The sequence below is a fragment of the Colias eurytheme genome, chromosome 16 (assembly GCF_061535395.1).
Source record: "Colias eurytheme isolate Ceu_HAF_F1 chromosome 16, ilColEury1 Martin Lab GWU primary, whole genome shotgun sequence".
Taxonomy (NCBI): Eukaryota; Metazoa; Arthropoda; class Insecta; order Lepidoptera; family Pieridae; genus Colias; species Colias eurytheme.
In genome coordinates this window covers 7,152,684-7,170,885 of record NC_142995.1, presented here as the reverse complement: position 1 = coordinate 7,170,885, position 18,202 = coordinate 7,152,684, and the positions used below count along the sequence as shown (strand labels likewise).

The window sequence follows — 18,202 nt, the reverse complement described above, 5'->3', positions numbered from 1 at the left end:
GTGTGACATTTGAGGGTGTTACTCGTTGGGCACAAATGAATTAAAAACGTATAAACTCTCCAATGCGCGTCAAATGAAATTCATTACGTTTCAAAATTAATTATCCTTCCATCAGAGTACGGTTACAACTTATTTTACCCTTTATTCATCGAGTCGCTAGGGACTGGTTCTTCGAAGATGATACAGCATCGCAAGTAAGGCCACAGCCTTATAACAATAAATAAGTTTATGTAGGATGTGCGTGGTAGTGGCTCTAATAAGAGGCGCTTGAAATAGAAAATCATTACAGTATTTCCAAGTTATTTTAGACGTTAATGTTTTCTGAAACGTGAATTAATAAGGACTTATTATGGAATATTTTAACATCTACCATATTCTACTAAAATTCGTAATTTTCCCACCTTAAAAGTAACTTTTTACTCATTTAGGTATTGTGCAAACAAAAGTATGAATTTTTATTTCAAATATATGTTTGGCCAAGTATTCAAAATATTAATAAAGACAATATGTTTGATTTTATAATAACGTGAAAGCTTCCTGTTTTATAATGCAGTTATGTAAAGCTTTGAGGGATTGCCTTAATACTAAAATCGAAATCCGCTTGTCCGTTTATAACGAATAAATCGTTTTTATGGATCGTTCAAAAGCCGAAACGTGTTGCTTGTTTTGCGTCAGACGTTTTATGGGATAAACAATAACGTTTTTTTTGTGTTGGGGAAGTTCCTTTTTGATATAAACTGATTGCTAGTAAATTACAATTAGTTTTGAGTCATTTATGAAGAGCGACAGAATGAAAGAAAACCGATTTTTTTTGAGAAAACATTTGTCTATTAATTATTTTACTTTTTATTATATAATTACAATTTATCCTATCCTATCCTACTAATATAATAAATGCGGGAGTTTGTGAGGATGTATGTTTGTTACTCTTTCACGCAAATACTACAGAACCGATTACAATGAAATTTAGCACACATATAGAGGGTAACTTGGATTAACACATAGGATAGGTTTTATCCCGGAAATCCTCTGGGAACTATGCGTGTTTTTCTTTGAAAACGCGGGCGAAGTCGCGTAAAGGCGTAAATCTAGTTATTAATAAATATGAAATAATACACAAAAATATTATATTAAAAACAAATAAGTACTTACGCAAATAAGATTGAACATAAAAGAACCTGATTTGATATAGAAAAATTGATGGTTAATTTATTTAAACATTTTACAGGAATTAAATTATACAAGTAACATAAAATAATAACAAACACTGAAGTTTCGTTAGTCTTAAATCACTAACTCATAATTGGTACAAAACTCAACAAACTTGAAATATTAAAAAATTAAGGACACAGTTAAAACGCTGAGGCTCTAGCAAAAATAAGAAGAGTACTTACTCAGTCGTTTAATCGAAGTTTAATCGTCTTTACTAATTTATGGCGGATATTTGGTGAAGGAGTAATCTTAAATTGTTCTTAAAATATTCTGACCTTTGTTTATGATGTAAATTACACACGCGGGCCTCTTAATTGAAAATATTACCTTTAAAATTATTATCAATTATTTTTTTCTTTCGATAATAAAATAACCATTAGCCGGATTGTAAATATTGTGTGATGTTGTTGGATTCTTTTATTTGGGTCATGAGATATTCGCAATGTAAATGCAAACATACATAACTTTAATTGTAACATCAAAGCATACTACTTTCATGTCCGTGGCCTTCTTCCTTAGGTATATCAACACTTACCAGCTGTCTTCTTTTAATGTTTCTGTTATGCTGAATATGAGTGTTGGATATAGTTTATAGGTATATTTGTGAATGTTTAGAAATCATTCACAGATTTAGTAATACTTAATTGAAGTGAAACTTCTTTTGGCTCGTTGAGAGTTAAATTTCAAGATTCGCGTCATGGTAATACCACGTCATGGAGAAAGGCGATGGTTTTGGTTTCTTTGAATTTTGCCTAGGGAGTTTCACTTCTGTCACGTGTGCTTGGCACACACGCTCTTTTGTATATTGTTCAACGTCTTTAAAATACATAGGTTTATACATTGTATTACATAGTATTGAGGAACTAAGGAATATAGAGCTTTTATTAAATAGATATATTTTTCTGTTTGCCGCTAAATCTAAAAACCGAAATATGATTTTATCTGGACAGTATGATATATGCCTGTATTCACTTTCTACTCAAACTTTAGTGAAACACAAATTACTTAAATTTATCAATTTGTGTTCAAACCCAAACAAACTTTATTTGCTAAAGTCAGAGCTCTGTCGGTATAATTCAGTTATTTTATGATGAATTGTTTTCATCGCTACAAATCTTTTATTCATAAAAAAGTTTGTAAAATCTTTTATTTATTTAAAGCTTTGTTTTGACTACAATTTATTGTGTTCAATGTTAAATTTCTTTGATATACTAATAGTTATTCATAGAACTACTTCTATTTTAAATAATATTTAAAACATTAAAAATATTTGTGATTGAATCATTTACGACGTTACTTATTAACGTTGAAAGAACACATTAGTTCATTAATTTTATTTTCGTAATAGCATTTAATTGTATTGGTTATTATGTATTACCAATTTGATAAAAAATGCTTACTAATTAGTGTGGTACTATGTGGTAATTTTTAAAAATCTCACAAACTTTACAATTGTCAAAACAACTGTAAAAATATACTCCGCTATAATCGCGATGCACATAACAGTTAATTTTTCTTTTATTTTCATTCCAAACAAAACTATTCTCATAAACAAGCCCGGAAAATAATATCAGTTCTGTAAATTGTAGCTGTCACGCGATATAACTTGCATTCTATTTTAAAAATGCCAACAAAGGCAAAACAAAATATCACAAAGTAAAGATTCCACCGTTTTACCTTTCGTGCCTTTGTCTCGTGATAAAATTAAATACAATCGTTGCTTTGAACTTGGCTTCACTGTTTACTATTTTAATATGAAAATGCCGCTGTACATTTGCGGAGTACCTATATAATCTGTGTAATTTAATACCGATAAAAAATAAAAGACAATATTTAATAGCTTACAGAAAGAAGCAAACTTTTAAGAAGCAACGTTTTTTTCTGGACTATATAATGATAAATGATATTGTCTATATGGACATCTTTTTTTATGAACTACTGATAATAATATGTTTTATGGTAAGGAACTCATTTAGTTGTTCCGAGAAATTGGGTGTTCTTTGAGCAAAGGACGAATTGCCGCGAGGCAAATGGATTACTTTTAAGAAAATGCTGGACATGGCCAATGCCGTTAAAAATGCTTTGGGGCATTGTCTGTGTGATGTCTGTGTGTTGAATAATAGAAATAGCATAATTTCGTTTGAAGTTGCATATAATGAAATTTGCAAGCAAAGATATGATCAATGAATGAAATACAATTCTGTATTCTGTTACATTTTTGTACAAATCCTACGGAAGGCGATCAAGCGTGTAAACATCACAGATTAAGATACAATTTTAGATCATTACTCACTTTCTGAAACATTTCCACTTATTTCACAAAGTATAATGGATGATTTGTTTAAATGATGGTTAACTACTTCGTCGTTTTTATAATGCTTAATACTGCATTTGAACAGCGTTACAGGTTTTCAGTTTATGATTTAAACTGTTATAGAACAATTCTATACTTGTGTGGGTTAAGGTGCAAATGCATTGCATATATTTTGTAAACTGCTCGAGGTTGTTACGTTCAAATCGGTGACCAGTCTTCTAAAACTACAAGATTTTATTCTTCATCTGCTCCTTATTACAACGCTCTAATGTAATTGCATATTGTACCAAATTATGTATCAAAGAGAAGGCTAATATTCTGGTCTAGAATCTCTATAATATAATATTATAGGTTCTAATATAGAACGTGGTAAGGAACTGCTTTATTAATGCTCTTCGCTTAATAACGTAAACCTTAAAACGTGTAGGTGTTTGATGTTCCCATTACCATTTATTGATCTCTTACAATATAATATGGGAAGTGCTGCTAGTGAAACCTCCGCACTATTTAATGGGCTATCCAGTTTATATTTTTAAAAAGTTTGTAAATTATATGTTACTAGCTTTCCGCCCGCGGCTTCGCCCGCGTTTTCAGAGAAAAACCCGTTCCCGTAGGATTTCCGGGATAAAACCTGTCCTATGTCCTTTCTCGGGTATCAAAAATATATCTTTACCAAATTTCATGAAAATTGGTTCAGTAGTTCAGGCGTGATTGAGTAACAGACAGACAGACAGAGTAACTTTCGCATTTATAATATTAGTATGGATGTGAAAAGGTTTTATTTAGACAGATTAAGCGAAAAACCACGTATGGAATTTTATAATGCATATTAATAAATTAATAGAAGTAAATGTGAACATTCTATAAAATAAATTAGGTAACAACAAATGTTATCATATTAGTAAGCCATTTTGATTTCAGATTGATCCTCAATATGTAGCTTCTAAATTTTAGAACGTAAAACGGAACTAACGGATTTGTCAAATTCGGATGTATAAGTATTATTAAAATACAGTAAAATGAAGAAACCCTTATAAGTCGTAGGTAATATTTTCTCCTATACAAGTTCTGCTTGGAAACTATCAGTTTATATACGCAGGTCTAAGACGCAGGTATAACCCTGACCCAATTCCTAGCTATGGCTCCGGCACAAAATGTCACACATGTCTTGTGTCACCCATGGAACCCTTGTTGGGAAATTTCCCTGGTTTTGTTTGTGAAATAGTTAATGTTCAGCCTGTCATATTATTCTGTCTGCTATTTATGAAGCGTAAAATACTTATTTAAAAAATAACTAAATACAAATTTTACAAGTGCAGATACCAAAAGAAAATAGCATACATATTTTCACCTTCAGATATAGTTCTCATTCCATCGACTCATACATCCTTCAATATGCATTCCTGTTTCGACTTCTGTGCTTCTCCTGTTCATCGTTCAAATTTTCAGAATTAAGAGTATTTTTGGCAACAATTTTTTTTTATGTTACGTCGACTAACGTTCGGAAGTATTTTTCTATTATATCAATATTTCAATCAACCATTGGCGGACCCAAAGGCCGGCTAACAAAGTTGAAGGGAATTTCGTAGCACTGAATTATTACCCTTTCTCCATAAATGTGAAACCTCTACACTATCTTACATTATTTAGAATTATGTATAACCACTCACCTCTTTTTGACGACTGCTATAAGAACGGTGTGTTGTGTGTTTTTCAAGCCTCGTATTGCTCTGAAACAATATACAGCGAATATTAATAAAGTGACGTCATGGATCCTTTAAGAGCTTCTTTGAATATTATGTTAATGTGGCGTAACTACGTAAGATGACAAATTGCGTTATTTCGTTGTAAAATATTAATGTTTTTGTTTTATGGTGTTATAATTTAGGTTTTCTAATTTACTAATGGATCTGTTTCAGTAAGTAATAAGAAAATACAGTATCTATTTGCGTTGGTGTACACTATAGGTATATGTCAACATTTATTTCAAAACTACATTGCTATTACAATTCAATAAAATAATTCTGTGACAGAATTTTAAATTATAATCTCTTTCCTCTCCATTAACCATAATAAAATACGACAAAATATAATCGAATATTTCTAAGAACTATCTCTATGTTCATTTTAATTAAAAGTAAGCTTTAAAGCTTCACTCAAGCAAAGCTCATTTACACATTTCACATTGCACTTCCACGTAGTCTTTGAAAACATGCCAATTGATGAACAGTATTATAATTAGTTACATTTGCGAAAGCGTATTCATTTACTTTATTCATACATTCAATTGAAAACTATATTAGAGCGACGCAATAATATTCATGATAATATTGTAAAGTAGGATTCAATAAACCATATGCATGCATGAATATAAGTTTGAGTGATTGAACGAATACACTTTAGTGTACATTACATACGAAATACAAAGAAACACCGTTTGACTGACATAAAATGATACAAACATGGTTGACTAAAAACTGTTTTCTATAAGTCTAAGTACATCATATTGTTCTTAAAATAATTGGTATGTCTTACCGCAATATCAAAATATCCAATAGGAGAATAGATTTAGGTAACACAAGATTTCGCATCCTTTGAATTTGGTTAAATTGATGTCTTTGAGAGCGGCTTAGAAACAAAGGGTGCCGTTAAGGGTTCCAGAGTGATGTGCTGAATGCGGTGGGAATTTGCATGATAATCAGTTTTCAGTTCGCCTCTGCTTAATTTTGTATCTGCGGTGATACTTTATAACAAAACCGTAAAATTTTCCAACCTTTTACTTGTATAATTTTCTGGGCATTTGGTTTTTGATTGTGTTGTTAGGAGTGTAGAATGGACCTTAAAGTTATTTGCTGTTTATTTATAAATATTATAATGTATGTCTCATTTGAATACATACTTGTGTATAGATTAATATAAAAGATTTTAATAGTTTCCATACCTATGGATTCTAAAATACGTAGAACGGAACACACAAAAGAATAATGGAGAACACTATATATTTGGAGAGACGTGTAACCAAATAACCAAAATAATGATATTATTAAGAAGATACAGTATTAAGGATACGCAAATCGTGACAGTTAAATTCTAAATCGAAATATCTGTATCTCAATCGAGATAATTTTTAAGGCCAGGATTCTTCTTATTGTCTCTTATCTATATAAAATTTCACACGTAATCCATTTCGCAACAAAACAAAAAAAAATCACACAGAAAGTTTTACACAGTAAAAAGTCTGCATAAATTGCGCCAACAGTCATTTTCGAAAACTCGGAAAAATTGTCAAAGTGAATGAAGAGCTTTGTGGCGTGGACATGGCGGGTTTTATGCTCTCTTTAACCAATATCAATTATCATTGGGACTTTGTAGTACTATTATATATTCTGTGCTTTTGTATCAAAGTAAACTGTAATATGGAAAGTCAATAATATCGTTGCTTTTGTTCTTGCGGTTCGTACGTCAAATGCACTAACGTTGAGTAATTTTCTTGCACATGCTTTTGTGCTTTTCCGATGTAAATTGATAATGAAATTATTTCGTATAACTTGAAAATTATAATAATAAATTGTCTCTTAGGCGAGCAAGGATAAATAATTAAAGTTTAAAGATCATGAAGTTGTATGTTTACTTTTTACTTACATATAATTATATTCGATTGAATATCTTCTTTTCTCATTAACATTGATTCATTAAAACTGTTTTCTAATATAATGCTATTTTGCAATTTTGTGTACGTAAACGGATTATAATAAAACTGTTTTATATAAAAAGATGCAACTTTTAAAAACTCAAACACAATCTTAGCGCGAAGAAAAACTTCAAGGGAGTGAAATAAGGAGATCGATATCTGATATGAACCAAGTCGCGTCATGTCTAAAGACTTGATACTTTTAAGAAATCTAATACGAAAAGTTATGTAATAAAATACTGTTAAATATTAAGTATGTCCGGAGGATTATATTCCTTTTAGGAAACTCGATGAGCCTTTTTTGATTGCTTACCTTCGTGGAGTTTTAGCATGGGGCTTTATTATTATGCTGTTAAAATTAAAATAATGCAGAGACAATGATCATCAACGAAAGATGTTTTCTTCTCATTTAAAAATATTAACCCTTTTTTATTGACAAATGTAGAAACGTTTGAATGAGATTAATAATTAATTTGTAATCTGAGTTTTTAAATATTACTCATCAAACCATTCTGATTTCAGTATGGGTATAAATTCGCATCTATCTGTTTTTTTGAATGAGTAATACATAAGATATACAGAACAGATATACACACACAGCAAGACGAAACTAGAAGATCTTATATATAAAATTCTCGTGTCACAATGTTAGTCTGCATACTCCTCCGAAACGGGTGGACCGATTCTCATGAAATTTTCTGTGCATATCGGGTAAGTCTGAGAATCGGCCAACATCTATTTTTCATATGTACCACGGGCGAAGCCGGGGCGGACCGCTAGTATTATATAAAAATATGTATAGTCTAGCCGCTAGCGCAATTAGTTTTAACCACGTTTTAACGCATTACCCACAAATGTCTAAAGATAATCCTTTAGTCATTAGTCACTAAGGACCTTCTAAGGACACAAACATGTCAGAAGCGTTGACGAGCACGAGCATATGAAGTGTGTTTAGGCTTCTTCCAATATCCAGACTAAGTTTAGGTGGCATGTTTTATCCATATTGATACGAGTCTGAGTGCTTTTAATTGATTACGTAAATCGATTAAGTTTAAGATGTGTAAATTATATGTTACTAGCAATGCCCTGCGGTTTCACCCGCATAGATAGCGATATCGTTACAGTAAAAAGTCTACTATAGGTCGGACTATAGGTTTAATTTTTAATCACATGAAAATCACCTTTACCCCGTCCCGCACTACGGCCTTTTTTTTTTTGTTTTAGTGGGGAAATCTTTCATAGATACCCACGGCCTCCGGGGGAGGGGCCGTTGGTTATGTCGGATTCCTACCGACCAAAACCCCACTGTGTTCCGTCAAGACGCATATTGGTAGAATTCCTCTGTGACCCCCGCACTACGGCCTGCTCGAACAGTATACCTACTATTTTCTGTAGATTGACACTTTTAAAAATTCGTTATATCTTTTGAATGGAATATCCAATTCTTTTAATTTAAAAAGTATTTTGCTGGTATTGAAACAGTCTATAATAAAACATCATTTAATGGGATAAGGATTAATATATGTGTATGGATAACATGGTTTAATTACTGTCGGCACTTCTATTTTACTTTGAAAACGTAAAAAAGTTGTTGTAGTAACATAACTACTGAAGATGGACATATGGTATCGCGGACTTTCTTGTAGATATTGATCCATTCTATAATACCGTAGAACATTTTTTTGTTCTATCTTCAATAGATTCCGCAGCGCACGCGATGACAGAAGTTTTATTGAGGATTTTTTTACACCTTGGGTTACATTATTGCATTTTTGGTAAGGATCTCTAATTTTTTTGAAAATGCAATATAGCCTATGTTGCTCAGTAAAGATGCAGCTTTCTAATGGTGAAAGAATTTTTGAAATCGGTCCAGTAGTTTTTGCGTGAAAACCATACATACATACATACATACATACTTACAAACTTTTCCTCTTTATAATATTAGTATAGATTAATGTGTAAGAAGTTATAAGATTTAAAAAATAAAGTATGATTACTTAGCATACAGACAACTAAAAATTACTAATGACTAAATAATGACTATGGTCAAAATAATAGCCCAAAAGTTTGTTATTATAGGAAAAATTTGTAAAATCTTTTTTATTTGGACCTCAAAATCAAATATTGTGGATGTTTGATTTTGAGGTACGTAAACAAAACGTACTAAAATTGTGAGGTACCTGGAAAAAGCTTTTTTGTTAAATTTTATGTGTTTATTTTTGTAAATAAGATCGCGTGATTAAAAGCGTACACGTTCATATGTAAATTTCAGAAACTCATGATATTGATCGTTAGAGCTATAAATGTAAATTTATATTACCTCTAAACCAGCGTTTCTCAAAGTAAGAAGACCGCTTACCGCTTGTATCGTACTTTTTATTCTTTTTGCTAAGCTTAACAATTTAACAAAGCATCCATTTTCAATTTTTTCAGGTAAAGTACAATACCGTTTTTTATATATACAATTTTATTACGAACTACAATTTGTAACTACATATTTTTTAGTATGTAGTAAAACTAAAGGTACTTATGTAAGGTTCTTATATGCATGTTACGGGGAATTTGATAACTCCGGGCACTATTAATAATGACCGGTCCTTATGAATAATGCCCAGTTAATCACGTTGCCCGTAACGTGTAAACAAATTTGGTCCTAAATCAATTCCCACAATGTTTGAAGAAAACACCCTCGTCCCTTATAAATGTCCTTTAAATATCGATATTGCTTTCAACTCAATATTAAAATCATGCATTGATTTGCTCCAGTTTCAATTAAAGCCGACTGCCTACTAAACTCAGTTATTTGTTTTGTTCACAATAATAATTATACAATTAGTAGACAAATAGAGAATAGTATGAAAAGACTAGTACACAAATAGAGATTTTTTTGCTTAGGTATGCTTAACTTTGGGTTTTTAATGTAATGCTTTTTCATGCTTGTGCAGGTTTTAACTATAAATTCGGGATTTAAACACTCTATAAATGACGTTCAATTGTAATCAAATCTAATTAGATTTGTAATGAAAATAATAATGTACCAAAACAGAACAATATATTTTAGAACAATATATCTTAGGATCCAGAAATAAGGCAGTACGTCCTCATCTCCATTCATGTAGAAATCCTGATTAATATCAAGGTTAGAGCGATTTCATATCAAGTTATCCTTGTAATATGAGATGTAATAACATCCTGACTAATATTATAAAGAATTAAAGTTGTAAGTTGTAAGTTTACCTATAAAGTATTTTTCTTTTGATATATTGATCCGATCATGAAAATTCTTTAACAGAAAGCTATAGGTACAATTTATTAGTGAAATAGGCAATTTCAACCCACAGTCAATCTGCGCAAAGCAGGGGCAAGCGGCTAGTAACTTAAAAGTAACCAGCTGAAAGCTCCTAATAGGAAAACTAGACACCTACACGGGTTTGAAATAAAACGCTATCCAGATGTTAAGTGTTTAACAGGTAAATATTCATTCAAATATTTTTTGTTGGTAAATTAATAGCAAAGCATTTTTTGTACGTCAAAACTACCTAACTTGACAAAGTAAATTGATCCTGGTAAAAGGGTTTGACAGAAGTTAATGAAAAGCGTAGGAGTCAAGAAATGGCGAAAACGGGCGTGTATCTTCTAGTTTCTATTTCATAAATATCGTATAACAGAATAAACTTCAGTTAGTTTCGTCTAAATGGACAAGTCAATAACCGCACGGTTGGGAAGTTGCCGGCAATTAATAAAGTTGCAAACTTGATTTACGTCGGCATATTGCGCTCAAAGTTTATTATTACTTTAAAGGATACAACAATCAAATAAGAAAAACAATGGCTTTATAGACAATACAAGCTTGAGATAGCGTCTTTGCCTGTGTGTATTGGAATAAAAGTAAGGTTTTTAATTAATTCAGTACATAAGTTATCTTTAAATCAAGTTCAATCCAGCGTAACGTCTAAGCAAACGTAAAGTATTTGATAATATATGTACAATACTAGCTATGCCGCGCGGTTTCACCCGCATTGCTCCGCTCCTGTAGGTCTTAGCGTTATGATATAATATCGCCTGTAACCTTCCTCGATAAATGAGCTACATAACTCCAAAAGAATTTTTCGAATCGGACCAATAGTTGCTGAGATTAGCGCGTTCAAACAAACAAACAAACTCTTCAGCTTTATAATATTAGTATAGATTTGTAAGAATGTTTTTGAGACATTAATATGAATTTCCATAAAGAAATGTAAACACATTCCATCAAGTCTATTATTTATTATTAAAGTTATCTTCAAATCAAGTTCAATCATAACGCTTAAGCAAACGTACAGTATTTGATAGCATACAATATTTATAAGAATGTTTTTGATGAAATTCCATAAAGAAATGCAAACACATTCCATCAAGTCTATATTATTTGTTCAACAAAATGCTAAAGGTGAAGGGTAAAGGTAGATTAATTGACAAACATAATAAAAGTCTCATAAGAGTCACATAAAATCACGTGGGGTAGGTAAATAATATATGAGAGTGCTTCAACACAAGGTGACAAAGGCTCTGGTTAAACCTTTATAAGAGTACTTTGCAAATATTAACTTTTTTTCTGCTCGGCAAAGCAACTTGCAAATAAATCCCGACTTATTTGCTGTTTTCAAATTGTTTTCATATGGTCGAGTTTAATTAATTTTTAAATGATATGATGCGAACATATTTTTTCGTTTCCATAAAACATAATATTATTTAATTAACTGGTCGGATTCAGTCAATTTGTTTAATCACGGAATAATATAAATATTAATATCTAAATCATTCATTAATCTTTTCAAAATTTTGTTTGGTATTACTTTAAATAATACCATATTAATTTTATTGCCGCTTATAAATATACCTTTATTTTTTATATATTTGCTTTAATTAACTAGATATATAGGTACTTTTAGATATTTCGTTGATATGTTTTTATTCCAACTTATTGGAACTATAATGATTACTTCGATGAAGGAAGGTCCCCTGAGGAAACCGCCATCTTAGAGCCAAGTGTAATAAAACGTGACATATAGAATGCTTTGATGGTGACAGAGGGTCCAATGTAGGATAGAATAATATAAATTAATGAGATTTCAACTGTAAAACAAATTTATTGCAGTATTGGATTAATACTCAATTGTAAGATGTACATTACTCTGCGTTTAACAAATAATATTAAAGATTATGATATAAAATAGAAGATGGAGTATCAAGAAATGTTGAACGATCAGTCAATATAGTAAGAGGTACGTTGAAACTCAGCTTGAGCTTTTTAGAAGATTGAGGTTGGATTATACGAGGAATACGCTGCATTAAGCGCAAATAACGGGAAATAATACTCTAATAATATAAATTAATTTCTCGCTACAAAATTTGTAATACTAGAATGTAATAATACATAAGGATAAAGTTATTTGTTGTTATTTAGAGGAATTATGTCTTTATTTTTGACATCATCAATTTGATTTTCCCTCAGAAAAGCTTCAGTCGTAGCCATCAAAAATTCTGGAAATTTTTAATAAAGATCTTGTTTTGGTGGTTGTCAAAAATGTTGCCCAATATAATTAGATTTATCAATAAAAGGGACGCAAATTCGCAGCACGTGACTGTAATCATAGTCACGGCGATCTCAACTCGGGACAAACATGACGGAAGTGACGCTAATTGGTCAGCCATTTTGGGATGAACCGGAAACTGGTTTAAGAATTAAGGTTTTTAATCCTCAACGCGACGAGGGTGCTATAATTTTGACGTTACACGTGTGGTGGGTTGAAGCTTGCAAATGGATAACTAGTCTGTTTTAGTTGATGTTTAGTTTTAATCGAAAGTGTTATTTGACGAAAAATTCTTAGTTAGCGTAGTGGCAATAGAAACCGTCTCCAGCTGTATCCGCTCTTTGGCTCTAGTAGAAAGAATTTCAATAATCTATGCTTCAATTATTTTATGCGTAAATCGATTCACTACAAGGTTTACTATCTAAAACTTATTTAAACTATGATAATGGATAGCCTACTATGATACGATATGAACTGCTAGATTTCTATCTAATTTTATCAAGTTAGTGCCGAAAACATGAAAAAACAACAGTATAAAACTGTGATTATTTTTGTGATAATATAACAATCACAATTTTATAGTAGTCATTTTATAGGTATCTATAAAACGACTACTAAAATACAATTTCGTACGTTTCACTATCTCAATATTAGTAAAATTAAGTGTAGGTACATGAATATAATATTCTATATAGTAATAAATATAATATTATATATTATAGTATGACGTAAATGTGATAGTACTACAGATACGTAGTACGTAGAGCTATATCAAAACTGAATTAATTAAAAAATAATTTACCTGACATACCTCACACACCAAAAATGGACGTTAAAAGCTTTTAATTTAATTTTTGTGCCTTATGAATAACGGAAGTATATCACAGCCGTAAAAAATAGCCAGAGAATATTCAATTACGCCCAAAAGAGCGGAAAATGTCCAGCGGGAGATGAGCGGGAGGTATAAAAATATTACGTCAAAATTGAATATCTCGTTTCCTTATTAATGTCAATGCTACAGGAAATTTGTTCGGACGCTCCAAGTGTATGTAGAAACGTAATGGAAGGGATAAATCATATTTCCTCTGACAAACTATCTCGAAAAGATTCTGCGTAAAAAATTCTATTGCAACTATACTCAAGTATATTTGTCTCTTGACAATGCTTCGAATCATTTCCAGTTACTGAAATTTGTTTATCTTATCACAAGGTATAAACAAATAATCATACCAAATAATTACTCAATTGCTACGTCGGACTCCTGGGTAAAATCCCTCTATTATCATTGTTTATGGTTTCTCCTTAATATCTGTTGCACATTTTTTCACGTGTTTGTACAATGAAAATAAAAGCATTACAATCATATGCCATGCCTCATAAAATACTAAAAGCGTTAGCTCGTAGCTTTCATATAATACTGAAGGAAAACACATTAGTAAAGACACATTTTGGATAGAAGATCGAGCATGCAGAATATCGTTTCAATATCTAATGCACCTTGACCGTCTAGTGTCAATAAAGATAGATGTAGAGAAATCCATACTAATATTATAAATGCGAAAGTAACTCTGTCTGTCTGTCTGTTACTCAATCACGACTAAACTACTGAACCAATTTTCATGAAATTCGGTATGGAGATATTTTGATACCCGAGAAAGGACATAGGCTACTTTTATCCCGGGAAAATGACGCAATCCCAGAAATCCCACGGGAACGGGAACTATGCGGGTTTTTCTTTGACTGCGCGGGCGAAGCCGCGGGCGGAAACCTAGTATAATATAAGTGAAGCCAGTTTTAAGATACAAGACATATTAATTTTGTTTTTATCCTTTAATACTTTTATTTTACTCAATAATATAATATAATCTATGTATACTTCGCGAAATTAAGTGACTAAAACGTCTACCTATGAAAATTTAGTATGAATTTCTTACACTATTAAGATTTGGCTAAATAAACGCAAATAACGTTAGGCCGATACAAAATAAACACTATATATGTGACTAATATTGTTCTAAATTTATTTTGATAAACTATTTAATGAAGACGTAGTACACAAGTTATCAAATTGTTAAACCGCTACTTTCCTACTATCTAGCTTATCAGTACAAATACTTGCTATTAAAAGATACGTGCAATCTTTTCCGATGTTTTTATCAAACAATAGGAGCAAAGTGACTCCATGAACGTACGGGATCTATGCATACAAATGGGTACTTGTAGATTCATAGGCTATCCACGCAGAGTACCTACAAGCGCTATTTTAATTTTCTAAATGGAATATTTTTAATCTATTCCAAACCCATGGGGCTTATTAATATGTGTAATGTAATTAGTTAAAGGTGTGGTGTATTCAGTTGGGAGGGATAATGCATTGTCATAAACGAAATCATTATAATTTTTGTTATTATATCCCTATTTACAAATGGAAATTATATTTTCCTGCGTGCTTTACTATAATAAACTTAATATTTTAAGGATATGAATTCTTTATTTCTATTTACACAAGAACGGAGAATTGCTGTAATAGAGACGAGCTTAATAATCTATATAATTCTAAACTAATGGAATGCGTAAAATAATATATTTTTTATGAAAACTGATTGCATGAAAAATGTAAAAAGTTGAATGCTTTTATTTTCTAGAAAATATTTAAGAATAAGTCGTTCTTATAAAGATGCATTCATTGGAGATAATACTAAGTCCTTGTAGAATATTTAAAATATCTCTTCGACAATCTAATTTCAAGAATTGTACGATTCAAAGAGCAGTCGTATCCTTTAATTTGAATTCATAGCTGAATACCGAATTGATTTCCTTTTGCTCGAATCCACAAACTCAATTTATTTAAAGAATATCTTATAATTCACTTTACATATCAATTGTAACTTTTAAAATATTTTCTTAGTAATATTTAAACGAAAACACGAAAACTTAAACATTTTTATATTCAACTAGCTAGCTATGTTTTCTTTCCATAAGAACAATCCTCGTACTCCAAGGAATATAATAAAAAAAGAATTATCGAAATCGGTTCAGCCGTTCACACGTGATGCCGTGACAACGCGAAACGGGTTTCATTTTTATATGTATATATAGATTAGACTCCTTCTAGAAGCATTTTTGAATCGTCCTAACATACCAGTATTATATGATCTGTGGTAATGTTTCCCATATCTAATTTCTTTCTGCATCTATAAATAGAGATCGAGTTCAAGAGTATTCGAAACGATATGTGGAGCGCATGCACTCAATTTAATCTTAAACGTCCAACAAAAGGCTCGTTGTAATATCGGTCAATAGATGTCATTGATAAACGAGGTCCCGTCAAAGAAAGGCCATTAATCTATCTGTACAATGGATGCAAATTAAACTGCAGCCACCAGACGTTCAATAAGACATTAATAGACTGCGATTTGTTTTTTTACAACGACGTGGGAACAATGTGATAAATGTGTGGTCAGCGAGAATAGTTGCTGTATTGTCCGTTTAAATTGTTACGTAGAACACAAAGGTGTTGTTAGTACAGTGAATTTAGTAAAACTTTTTTAAATACCTACACTGCGATTGATAATCATTATGTTTTTAACAAATGAATTATATTTGCGTTGTCTCATATAGGCTGTGACGTGGCTGTGACTATAGAATGCAGAATATGCCCAAAAATAAACATAGAGTATAGATATCTTTTCATTTACAAAGTGCATAAGTGCAAAGTTTTTTTGTAGATTATTAAAACGTTAGAAGTATTTAGTACTCTTGATAATTAGTCGTAATCAACTGCTCACTAGTTTGATTGAATTCATACATCAAAACAGCAAACAAAGACAAAGTGAAAAATATGAGGTCGCAAGACTGCGTTGATCGTAAATTGAATACCAGTAATCGCCTTATTTCCGTTGTATTTTATTGCGCGGTTTTATAAATCGGCCAACGGATGTACAACGGATGTGTTCTATAAGTCGCTGATATTAAATTCTTGCCTTCATAAATTACGCGATAATTCAATAGGAAAAGCGGCGTCAGTGATTTCATTTCGTCGAAATTAGACGTGAGCAACCTTCTTTGTAATGTCTCTATTTAAACACAGCGAAACGGAGAACAACGGAAAATTTGAGCTATTGTAGTCGTAATTGTTTTCGTTCCTTCCAGCTGGTGCCATATCACTATACATTGAAAACGAAGAAAAATACCTATATATAGAGTAATTGAGTCATGTTGTATTGATTCGTTTACGATTTCTGATTTGTGTACCGATAGTCAAATGTATCATATAAATATTTTGATATTTATTTTGTCGCTACATTGAAAATAAATTTATTCGCTTCTAAATATTGAATAGAAGTTGATTCGTTTTCCTGCTTTTTGATAGAGCTATTGTATTTTTAAAGGACGTTCTGCAGGTGTTAAAATAAGTGAATATAGATACCCAATAAATTAATATCTACTTGAGTCGAAATAATATAGTTAAAATAATTATGTACCTAGGTAAGGTAAGGTGTTACCACCTTGCTTTTACGAATACACCACCTCCAACAACTTTATAGTGCGATAAAATCCACATAGTTTCACAAACTTGCGACTGCGACTTGCGACTCACCTAGCCAATAGCGCAGCGTCCATGAGATGCGGCTGTCGCGCGTCTACCACGACCACGTGGGGGATACGCGCGTCCGAGTCGCGGCGAAACGCGTCGAGCGCCTCGCGCGCGCTTCGCACGGACTTCGCTTCGCCGCCCGCGCGTGCGACCGCGTTGCAGGCGGCTGCGCAGACGCGCGACGCACGCTCCGGGAATACGCATAGTAACTATGGGAAAAAATATTACACTAAAAAATTCTTATTGAAATTGAATATAAGTAGGTGGCATTTTATAAAATACTTTCGCAATTATTTAAGGAAAGGTTTTTTTTTTAATCTTTTTTATAAGGAAAGGTTATTTCCTAATTGTGACTACAATGTAAGGAAATTCACTATAATAATTAATATTTTTAATTTTATAGTAAATTTCCTATATAAATTTGCACATTATCTGTAAACGCTTATTCCAATGGGATAGGTTGAAATCACTTATACACGAAACTTTAAAATTAACACAGGATAACATTTTTCAAAGCAATCAACCATGAAACCTTAATTCTAATTAGGTGTAAGTAATAAGTATCAATAAACACGGAAATTATGAAATGGTTCAGTATATCAAATCTTTACATATATTAACTTAAACAAATTTGTTAAGCACAAAATTAATATGACAAAATAAGCAGTTACCTCTAATGGTTCCGGTGGTGCGTAGAACAATGCATTTGGGATTTGTGCGGGCGGCGGGGACCTGTTCTGCAAAGAGAAGTATTCTTGTAATTATACATTAACACGATACCAAATAAATATTAAACGATTATGGGAATCAATCAC

The 18,202-nt window shown here is 31.6% G+C and overlaps 1 protein-coding gene across 1 annotated transcript in view; it reads right to left on the bottom strand.

The window, feature by feature from the left end:
• Positions 1-18,202, bottom strand: part of Pde8 (phosphodiesterase 8) — a 169,324-nt gene that overhangs the window by 23,757 nt on the left and 127,365 nt on the right. The window contains exons 4-6 of the mRNA XM_090110727.1: positions 18,059-18,124; positions 17,391-17,596; positions 5,197-5,256 (exon numbers count right to left, since the gene is read on the bottom strand). Coding sequence (XP_089966853.1) covers positions 5,197-5,256; positions 17,391-17,596; positions 18,059-18,124 — 332 coding nt within the window. The remainder of the gene's footprint in view (positions 1-5,196; positions 5,257-17,390; positions 17,597-18,058; positions 18,125-18,202) is intronic.